General features: G+C 39.2%; 1 protein-coding gene across 1 annotated transcript in view; it reads left to right on the top strand.

Annotated features, from left to right (window-relative positions):
* Positions 1-3,528: 3,528 nt before the first annotated feature.
* Positions 3,529-12,022, top strand: part of LOC127619315 (integrin alpha-11-like) — a 112,276-nt gene continuing 103,782 nt past the window's right edge. The window contains exons 1-2 of the mRNA XM_052092226.1: positions 3,529-3,643; positions 11,393-11,504. Of these exons, the coding sequence (XP_051948186.1) occupies positions 3,574-3,643; positions 11,393-11,504 (182 nt within the window). The 5' untranslated portion in view covers positions 3,529-3,573. The remainder of the gene's footprint in view (positions 3,644-11,392; positions 11,505-12,022) is intronic.

Here is a 12,022-nt window from a genome sequence, read left to right as displayed (position 1 = left end):
GAAACGTTGAGGAGCCTCCCTCACCTGCCCGAGTGCTCGCACCGTGACCTTCGTGGGCCTGAGGGTGAGGTTAGTTGCTGAACATAGCTCCTGCATCACATCGGGACCAGGACCACCCAACTGCAGCTCTTTCAGTGCCTTGGCCTGCTGTATTTGCCATGGCATGCAGAACGGAGGCGGCCTGTCCAGCTGCCATCGAGGGTAATGAGAGTGGACGAACTGGAAGTCGGGTTCGGTCAGAAAAAGGTGTCCTCTATGACCTCGGCGCCCTGATCCCAGGAACCAATCATCTAGCCGCGAGGGCTCAGGGGAGGGTTCCAGTCCAAACCGACACTCGCAGTGGCCCGGGCAAGCATGGTGGTCAGGACGTGGTTGGCAGACACGAAGGTGGCAGTTAAATGTGATCTAATGCATACTGCTTGTGGTCTCCGAAAGAGACGTTAAGCTGGCCGTGAGGCGAGCTGGTCTTATCTCGAAGCTCTACGGGGGCAAACGAGCATGCTGCAGAACGGGAGGTCCGTAGGGGTATACCCAATGAGGGTATGCTCATTGAAATCCCCAAATTTCTTCCAGCTCCGGTCTCGTACCCATAGGTAGAAGGCACGGTAGGCGGCTGGAGCAGCTTTCCCACGGAAGAAGGAAAGCCACGACCACAACGTTGCCGTAGTCATGTCACGCATTGAGAACATGTACCATCCATGAACGCTGCCTCAACGTAATCGCTGCCCAGACACGTGAAGCAGCGTCTGTGGCCATCAGAGGCAGAGAGATATTGGCTGTATCCAGGAACTACACAAAGACGGAAAGGCATCTTAATAAAGACGTTCACATCAATGTGTTTTGCTCTAATAGAGAAAATATACTCTCTTGTCAGGAATATATACTCTCTTAGCGCTGCCTAAGCGCCAGGGGAGTACTCTGCACTGATCTTGCAGAAGGAGAGAAAGACACTGGAATGCGCCCTATTTCCAACAGCATACGCTTTTCCGTTTGGAGGTGAATGGACCGGCAGTGGGATTCAGCTCGCTGACACACAACCACTCAGCTCCGAAGAAAAAATCAAAATGTTTAAGCATGTGTTAAATGCATAAAATGCTTTGCGTGATTTAAGTATGTGTTAAATGCATACAATGCCTTGAGTGATTTAAGTATGTGTTAAATGCATAAAATGCTTTGAGTGATTTAAGTATCTGTTAAATGCATAAAATACTGTGAATGATATAAGCATGTATTAAGGTGATGTATGCTGAAGCATATGGTTAGGCTAATACATTGTTTGTATATTCTTTTGACATTTGCCTTAACCATATTTCTTTCTACTGATTTTTCATCGTGCTGAAATTCAGTGAATAATTTTTGTTCTTATTTGGGACATTGTTCTTTTTTGAGTCACATTTACAAATTGTCAGCAAACTCCTGGATTGAATCCAATATTTAATTCTTCAAATAAGTAAAAATGTATATATATATATATATATATATATATATATATATATATATATATATATATATATATATATAGATAGATAGATAGATAGATAGATATATATATAGATATATATATATATTCTATAAATGTATAGAATAAAACCACAAAAGATATTTTTGTATCCTGTGCTGTTTCTTTGCAACCACCAGGCTACATTTGTGTTCCTAATTTGTAAGTTGTGGTGGATAAAAGTGTCTGCTAAATGACAAAATTTAATTGTTTATGTCTTGAGCAGCTTCATTCATTATAATATCAGCGATTATAGTTACTTTTAGACCTCTATCTATCAAACTTACAATTAGATGTGTTCTACAGTAGTTCTGCAGGTATCCAGCACTCTCATTTCACTGCAGATGTTCATATATCCATTTGTTATTTGTTTGGAGATCTAAACACTTTAAATTAATAGCATCCAGCCACCAAGCAACATAGTCCACATTTTAATAATTATATCTTATAACCGTGTTAACATTTGTATCATTAATCATGTTAAAGTCACTATGAATGAAGTGCCTCCAGCTGTTGCTTTGAATGAATATGACAACTAGTTCAATGCCAATATGAAAGGAAACATTCAAGGAACAAAGACGCCACTTCAATAAACCAAAGAACAGTTCTTGAGATGGTCTCTAAAAATAAATACATTTAAAAGTAAAATCTTTATACTGTATTTATCATTAGACACCTGCCCATAATGAGTGTAACCACATTGCTCTGTTCCTCTGGTGCCCACTGCTGTCAGTGTAGTGCCTGTTGAAAAGATTAGAGTATTTATAATCTGTCTGTCTGTCTGTCAGTCTGTAAATGGCCTAAATATCTGTGTAATATGTGTTTTTGCCCCCCACCCTCTTGTTTGCTCTCCCTCCCTCTGTGTGCCTCCATCTGCCTGATTGAGGAACTACCCAGGATTTTGGTTTGACTACATTCTTCTGCAGAATTTGAACATTTCCAATATTCCCAACTGCCTCTTTTCCAGAGAGGGTGAATTACTTTGCACTTTTGAGATGCCTGGCTTTGAAATGTCTAATGAAATGGATGAAAAGATGGCTTTTTAAGCTCTCTTAACAAAATAAACACTCTTTACTTTGGTCACCCAGAATGTATAAAGTACAATCAAACAAACCTCTTTTTCCCTAGATGTTTTATAACATCTTTGGGTTTAGACTTTTAGAGGGTAACCAAGTTCTAAATGTAAACATCAGGATTATAATCCATCATAAAATGCAAGTTTATCAAAGCACACTTTTATCCATCTAATTAATAAAATAAGACATGGATGCTTGCAACAGAACCAAAGCAAGTGTTGATATTTCTTGCATTGACTTGATCCATGAGCTGAGACCAGAATTTCAAGGTAGCCACTTGCCTGTGGAAGAGCTTTCATTGGTCTGGTGTATTTTATTAAAAATAAATTGTGTATATGTTTGGTTATTTACATGAGCGTGTACAATTAGACTGCATGTTCATTTTCAACTATTCTTAATTGCTCTGGTATAGTCAAGGCCATGTTGAAATCAAAGTAGGCCATATTTCACTATTAGAGTGGGCAGAACACCAATGTTAGTTATTATATAATCTGTAAATACATGCTTTTGTTAGGTGGTTTGGATGGCAGTTGAGCTTGTGCTGAGAGTTTGTCAGTGGGCTTTATAAGGTAACATGCAGCAATGTTAAACACAAATCTCTGTATCAATCAAGTAGGAAAGTACAGACTACATATTATATGCTATGCAAATTAAAATATAATAGTAGATCATTAATTGCTGTTATTCTTAACATTTGAATTTTCATATTTATCTTATATCGAGCACATTTTCAGGAGCAATGCTTGAGGTCATAATAGAGTGACCCAACTCAACCATAGATGGACAGACTCTGGACAGACAAAATGAAGGAGCAATGAAGACAAAGAAAGAAGATCAGTGTGTTGGCTGAATGAGCACCTCCTTTAGTTTGGCCACAGTCCCCTCCTCCTTGCTTCAGATATAGAGAGTGTTTTAGCAGGAGTAGAGTCAATCAGAGTCGAGTGTACAGGAGAGCACACTGTCAGGACATTCTTAGCCTACTCACACGCACACACACACATGTTTTGTTATACTTCACACATACAAATGGAGTACTACTGCACCCTCCTACTCTGGATTGTACTGCCAGGTAAGTGTGTGTGTGTGTGTGTGTGTGTGTGTGTTTGAAGAGATGCCTATTTTCAATCAAAAGACATTTAAGATGCAGGTTACTAATATTCCATGGAGGAATATTGATAATCATTCAATTTGATAATTGTAGGGTTTGTTGAAACTTGTGGGAAATCAATCAATCAATCAATCAATCAATCTATCTATCTATCTATCTATCTATCTATCTATCTATCTATCTATCTATCTATCTATCTATCTATCTATCTATCTATCTATCCAGATTCCGTCTGTCCTTCCGTCCCAACACCCCATCTACCCCCATTACCAAACAAGCCGCAACTTCTTGAGACTTGTTGACAGTTTCATTGATTATAATAGCATCTATTTGTATTTGACGCAATGCACCGCTTCTGTTAGTCAAAATAGGACTATTTTCAGTCACACTTTTCCTGTTGTGTTTCTGCCATACCTTTTTATTCAGAAGCTGCACTCAATTGAGGCCACTGACACTGACAAGAATTTTCTTTGACATGGTAAAAAATTAGCACAGGAAAGTTAGTCTGTTCATTTGAAAATAATGTCATTCTGATTCTTCGCTATAAATCATCCTTGGATTTAAGACTTCTTGGCCTACCTGTATAGCTGGACATGTCTCACTGTTCATTGTAGCCTCAGGTAGAGATGGAAACATGGCTGCAGGAAGGAAACTTTCCTGACTTGCGTTCAAAATGTAGCCCCTTCTCATCGGAGCTCTGAAGGAGCAGATTGCTGACAAGGTTGAAATAATACATATGATTGGACAGAATTTCTGTCACTCTGCTAATACAAATCAATTACAGAACCCTTTAAAGTCTCACGTGAAGGGGGATGCAGTAATGCTGTGTTGCAGTGCGATAGAGCAGTTTTGATTGGCTGTCACGGACGACTTACATGTTGTCAAACAGGAACAATGCAAATATATTTATGGTAGTCTACATTACATGTAAGTTGTTTTTGAAGTTTTGTATTTATGTATTTTAATGAATGTATTAATTTAATTCACACAAATTGTTAAATAAACGGAGGAAAGAACATTTCATCATTTGAATAACGTTTCCATCTCAGTTTATGCACCCCTTCTCTGAAGGATTTGAAGGGGCTGACTGCATGCCACTGCATCTTGAACAGATGTCAGTAAACCAGCTGTGAGTCAGGCCAATTTAAATCAATCCCAGAAGAGTTTAACTTCATATTGTTTTATTCCTGTATTGTTATGTGAATGATACCATTGCACTAATACTATTATACTGTCTACTCTGCTACTGTCATCCTCTCTCTCTCTCTCACTCTCTCTCTCTCTACATAATTATCTGTTATGTAGAGGACCATTTTGATGTGCAAATATAAAAATAAGATTATTTTGTGTGGAAGAGAAATGCCAGAGATTTGAGAGTAATGCTTGTCTATGGTTTATATCAGGCTGCTGATACCACGTGCCTCATGGATAGTTTTCTTTGGCCACTAACCCATTCATTGGCCACTATGCTCATCCACTGCTAGTCATCTGTCAACAGCACTTCAATGAGTTTTCCAGACCACAGATCTCACAGTTGGAACATCAACATGAAATGATCAATGTTGGGTCATTTTTCTCTTGATATGTAAATTTAATAGAATGTATAGCATATCAACCACTGAGATTCAGCACATTACTTAAGTAGCACAAAGCCCATGAGATCTTAAGCAGAAGAGAATTTCAAAGCAAAGGTTTAGGAGATGCATTTCTGGCAAGTGGAGTTTATTAAAAGCCAATCTGATGGTGCTTAATCCTTGCCAGTGGGCACCAGAAAGGCTCATTAGCATCAAGGCAGTTCCTCTCATAAACATTTGTGAAGGGATGACTGAGCAGCTGTTTAAAGGGGGTTACCTTCACAGTATGTGAACTTGGCTGCACACAGCTTCATGTCTAACTAAAATCTTGGTAGTAAGAGTTTCACATTGGTAGTTTTCATTTGGTGGCATTTATGTGGTTTTTGGTTTTGATTGTGAATTTGGGGCATAGTCAGTGGTTGATCTGTTCTAGATATGACTTTTAAAATATTCCTTTCTTGGTGTCAGGATCAAATCACACTCAGCCTTTGCGTCGTTGGAAATCAAATCCATCTTTAGAAATTTTTACATTTGAGATTTTTCAAGACTGGGTTATCCTGATAAGGATTTTGGTATGCTGGCATGTGACCATCCTGCCTAGTATAATTTTTATGTCTTGTGCTTAAGATCTTTTCTGATGGTTTGGTCTTGACATTCAAGGATTCTAGGATTCAAACCTGTGTCCCTATGAACATGGCCTTATGCATCCTGAGCACATGCATTACCCACTAGCCTTCAGAATGCATGCACACTCTCAGACAGCTGGTTCCCCATCACTATGACTGTGGTGTGGCTCCTGTAGCTTGATTATGCTCTAAAAGCATTGCAGACCTGGCCTGGACACAGAGCACAACCCTTGCTGCCACTATTCTGAGGTTTATTTATCTGGGAAAAATAATCCATACACAGGAAACCCACTCAGGCCCTGCTGATATTATAGAGAATAAAGTGTCTGCCATGTTAGGAGTTTCAAATGGAAAATAGAAACTACCTGCTCCCCTTTTTTTATTTGTCGTTTTACTTTTTTAATGGTAAAGCTGCTCTCAGATGGTGTTTACTGTCAGTATAGAGCTGGAAGACTACTAGATGTGTATTTCAGCCAGCATAACCGAAAAAAATGGTCAATGACAGTGGGAAAGGATTTGGTGAGTAATTTAGAAAAAAGTTACATGATCCAGCATTATCACAGGTATTATAACGTTTTCCTTCTCCTCCATTAGCCAGGTGATGAATATATTTTTATGTAAATCTGTGGGCCAAGTTCTCTTTTTTAGCCATTCATAAATGAAGCCTCAAAGGAGAATGCTTAGAAAAAAAGATCCTAATGTTCTGGAAAGTGTCGCAATTTGTGCAAAAGAATAGGAACAAGGATAGGAACATTACAGTAAGTTTACATATTAGTGAATGACGGGCTAAGAAAAGATACAGGCAGAATCTGCTTTTTTTCTTTTTTTCCAAATCCAGTCCTTTTTTATTATTATTATTTGTATTTATAGATCAGTTCTTGCCTCATGACTCTAGGCAAGAATTTACTGATGTGCCCTCTGTTGCGAGGAACTTAATTGAAATTAATTAGCTTGTGTCAGTTAATCAATCAGCAGTTATTAAAACAATTTATTATGAATATAATAAACAGCCAAAGTTTTGAAATTCAGAGAGCTATTATGAATTCCACCCAACACTAAAAATTACACACATTCTGAAAACAGTCAGCAACGGAATGTATAACACAAACACTTTTAGACTTCAACTTAAATAGCTTCAACATTATTTTGTCAAACACACATTTTTTTCAGCCTCAGTTTTATATGGCCCCAAGTATAGAGCATGGAGCCAAGAATCTAATGATAATAATTCCTACTGTATGTGAATCAGGGGTCAAATTTAGATTCTCCATGAAAGCCTTCATTGCTGCTCACAGTGGGACATATAGCTGATCAGAAAAAAAAACAATGACTGGCAGTGACTCATTCTCACTCTAAACTCTTCTTCTCATTTACTCTAAAAAGCAATAACCAAAAATTAAGATAGGAAAAACATGTGGTCCACATTATTATCTGTGCATTCTTGTGACTGAGCAGATTAATGTGCAAATATGGATTTACATAATCCCTAACACTATTGCAGACTGTCATCATTTATGCTTTTGTCTACTGACATAATATGTAGGAAAGGGAGAGAGAGAGCGAGAGAGAGAGAGAGTGTGAGGGGGGAAGCTAAAGGCACTTAACATCTCTTCCTCTCCCCTCTAGAAGATCTCTTCATCTCATCATCAATCCTTTGCATGATATAATATGCTGAATGGAAACTGCATTCTTGCGTGAAGCAGACATGATCATTATCTGCATAATCATCAATAAACTACTTCAATTTTACTGATGACAGCTAGAAAATAAATTTCCTTTCTTTTTAAAGACCCTTTCTTGCAATGTCTTTTAACTGAATCCAGAGCAGATTTAGTTTCTCTGTTTTTTCAATTTTCAATTGAATTGTTATAGGAGATCTTGGGCCACCAGAGAAAATCAGGGGCTGGTTGCATAACACTGTTTTAAACTAGTCTTACTTGTTAGTTGTCTAAAATGTTGGTCTTAATATTTTCAGTCAGCTGCATTAGAACTTAGATCAGTCTAATTTAATCTATATCTATCTATTCCAAAAATTCCAAAATGTATGCTTCAGTTGAGACTTTATAGAAGAATATGACTTCTACGATGGTAACAAAATGTCATGTGTTTTTTTATTATGATGCCTCTCAGGAACCTGATAATCAGGTTATGCTTCCCTAAGGACTAACTGTGTCTGACACTGTGTCAATGCTATAGCGGCTATGTACACCTTTAAGGTGGAGGGTGACAGCTGTCCCTCCAACCTCTCCTGCAGGAAGGAAAGCACCGCTCCGACCGCGCATCTCTGGGGGTCTTCACGTCCATTTAGTGAACAGCCTGTTTTGGAGGCGTCCGTCGTAACCACGACACACCTGGAGACCTACTCTAGGAGAACACCTGCCTGTAGAAATGTGAGGTCGGTCCAAGGGCTGAAAAGGTGGCTACAGACCGGCGCCATGCCCATCTCAGTACTTGAGTCTGGAGCCAGTGCTGATGCGGTCTCATATGCATCAACCCGAGTGGTGTGGCCATCTCTGAGGCACTTCGAAGCCTTCTTCTTGGTGGCCAGCCGTGAGACGGGTGGTGCCTGCTTCCTGCGGAGGGCTCAATGTTAGGGCATGGCCATGGAGGCGGGCCGCAGCGGAGCCGGTGCAGCCGCCGTAGGAGGATGCCCTTGGCGATGAGCAGACGGGGTGCAGGATCTTGAGCCACACCGGGGAAGGATGTGTTGGATGGTCTCTGTCTGCTGCTTCACTGTCGAGAACTGCTAGCTAAAGTCTTTGATGGTGTCGCCAAACAGGCCAGCCTGGGAAATGGGGGCGTCAAGGAACCGTGCCTTGTCAGCCTCTCTCATCTCGACCAGTTTGAGCCGTGAGAACATGATGCATCCACGAATGATGTCTCCACGTGGGCAGCGCCCAGGCATGAAAGACAGTGATCGTGGCCGTCAGAAGATAACGACCGCAACCAGGAATAGCACAAAGACGGAAAGGCATCTTTAAAAAGATGTGTCTTTAAAAAGACATTTCCGTGTGTGCTGCTCTTTTAGAATATACTCTTTTAGGATTTATAAAATATACTCTTTTAGTTTGTTCTGCCGAAGTGCCCAGGGGCGATCTCTGCAATGCACCAGTGCAGAGGGGGGAGAAACCGCTGTAATACGCCGTCAGAATCCAGCAGAGGTGAATGGGAAGCCAATGGAATTCAGCTCAATGAATAGCGACCGCTCGGCTCTGAAGAGAAAATCTGATTGAGCGGTTTGCACGCCAGCTCCTTTATACCCATATGCTTGGGGGAGTGGTATGCAAATACCCCTCACCAATTCCCATTGGCCATTTATCAAAGTCAGACATGTCTCGGGCTCCCAAGAGTGACCCCTAGTGTCACTTCATCGACACAATGTCGAGTGAGTGACAGATATGGAACTGTATTGAGCGTCCACTGTCGGCCATGTTTTTAAAAATGTGTTCGGTATTATATTTTTCCCACAATGCAATTCAAATTAGACTGTCTTACAAAAGACAACTGTGAGCTTGTTTTATGCAACAGGCTTTCTATGGTGTTTTTAGCTAGTCAAACTACTTGTTAGATGCAGTCTTAAGTTAATGGCTATGTTTATGCAACCGGCCACAGGAATTTCATCAGACCACATTGTACTGTATGTTTTCTGCATCCTTGCCATTTGTATTTATTTATTTATTTTTAATCAAATGGATACATTCCTATGCATTGGTTTCCACATGTGTAGGGTTATGACATCCATATGCTATCATCAGAGGTTCAGAGCAGAGATTAACAGTGTAATTGTGTTTAATTCTCAGAAAAATGTACCATTGTGTTTACACTTGGATCAAAGCATTTTCTTTTAAGTTCAGCACCTGCTTTAGATTTATTTTAAGAGCCATTCTTATAGATAGAGATCTGTATGGTGTGGGGTTGCCATCATGAAATGGTCATGCAATATATATATATAAACAGGTCCCATATTTGCTCTGTATCCCTAAACATTTTTAAATACCTTTAAATATGTAAACACTATTTTCAGCCTTTAATTCAGTTGAGGCATAATTATATAATAATAATTTTTTGAGCTGAATTTTCAGAGAGTTTGGACTTGTACAATACAATACCTTGTATTGTGACTGAAAAACCTGGCTCAAAGATCTCTGCCAATTAACCATAACTTCTTTATTTCAATCATTTTTTCTTCTTCTTTTTTTTTTTTTGACTAACAGACAGTCCTTTTCGTGATTGGCAGCTTTATTTTTATTTTTTTTATCAACGTTGAGGTCCAATGGTCCTGTGTGTCCCACAATGAAGTCTGTTGACTGAGTTGGAGAGCATCAGGTGGAGTGGTGGAAATCATGGAGGCTTTCTTCATTACCACGAGCATTAGACTGATTATGTTGGAGCTTCAACAGAGGACCTCCATGAGAGTGTTTGTTAATTCAAGGCACACCAATACCCAAGATCTTGTGGTTTTTGGGGGCCATTGGAGGATAAGCAAGAGCCATACTGGCATGCCATGTGTAAACAATGACACCTTTGAAACAGATAAATTAACCAAAAATGTTTTTCTGAATGGGATGAACTGAAATGTGAAAACACCCAGGTGTCAAAAATTGCCTTAATTAAAGAAAGAATTCTGGATCACACTTTTAAGAAGTTTACCCTTAAACTCAGTGTACAATTAACAGATTAAGATTGTATAAGTATCTCATTAACTGATTACTCATTGTTCAGCCATCGATGTTAAAGGCAACTGAACAAAATAATATTTGAAGAGCATGAAATCATTAACGCAAATGCAAAATTAGAAAAATATTAATATATTTATCTGCGGACTATGTAGAAGCAGCAAAGATGGCATCCAATTAAGCAATACCACATGAGAAATGATACTGTGTAAACAGTTAAATAAACAAGTAAAGGCTAGTAGATAATACATTTCAGACAAAAAATGGCCAGTTATTTGATGCATTTTCCTCTCTGTCAAGCAGAACTAGTTCCAAAAAAGCATCAAGCACAAATCTCTGTACTGCTCTCATAATCTGATTTAAACTAGTAGTGATTCATTTGTAAACAAAGCAATGTTTTTGAACAAATCTTTTAAGTAAACATCCCATTCTCGTTCACCTCAATTGTTGCTGTTGTGAACAAATGACTAAAGTTCAGGCATGAAACACTACATGGCAGAGGCTGATATGTTCTTTAAACTTGATATCTGTTTGCCAATCGGCACATTGACTAGTGATATGTTAAGCCTATCGGCTCACATGTTGCAAGCTGATAGGTCCTTTGACATTTAGCCAAACGTCACATGAACTCTCTCTTTGTCTAACATTTAAATTGCTCCATTTGCAGATTAGCCTGTTTCACTACACCACACTGATCCAATCATCCATCTTAGTTTTGGGTCATTGGTGGAGCTCCTTTGTTCTTAGAATCTATTGCCCTCGGCAGTAAATGCACTCTTCTGTCCAAGTAAGCCAAAAATGGTTCATATTTGAATTGTCTGTGTCTGCTTACAGGGTTCCATGACTGTTTCAACATTGACACCAGGAACCACAGGATCATAAAAGGACCCAGGCAGACTCAGTTTGGCTACACTGTCCAACAGCACACAGCAGGGGGACAGAAGTGGTAAGATGCACTTCTTTACTCCTTCCTGTACCTCTTTCTTTCCTTTTTATCACCGATAAAGGCTAAAAGAAGCATCACACTTCTGTTTTTCACATCTTTATTCAGTATGAAGTCAATGAAGTCGATAGTTTGGTTGTGTGCCCTAAGCTGTCAAAATCATATTGATATTATAAAAACAAAATACCTGTGTGCCCAGTTCTTGAAGGGATCATGATTCAAAAATATGAAAGAAAATAAAGAATTGGCATTTCAATGCTTCTGCCAATGCTACTTTCTCAAACCAACAGAGGATTTCATTGAGTCAGTGATTTCTAGGGCCCTATTTTAAGAGAGCTATGCGCAGCACTATGCAATACATCATACACTCAAAGCCTGTGGGCAAGGTACGTGAAGTTTTGGCATTTCTCAAATCACTTGTATTACGCATTACACAAGTGAAATGATGTGTGAAAACCTTATGTGCATGGTCCAGACATTGCAGCCATATATGTTAGTACAATAAGTATTAGTAAACTCAA

The sequence above is a fragment of the Xyrauchen texanus genome, chromosome 1, assembly GCF_025860055.1.
Source record: "Xyrauchen texanus isolate HMW12.3.18 chromosome 1, RBS_HiC_50CHRs, whole genome shotgun sequence".
In the NCBI taxonomy this organism is placed as follows: Eukaryota; Metazoa; Chordata; class Actinopteri; order Cypriniformes; family Catostomidae; genus Xyrauchen; species Xyrauchen texanus.
The sequence above is the reverse complement of the archived record's forward strand: the minus strand, read 5'-3'. Positions and strand labels throughout refer to the sequence as shown.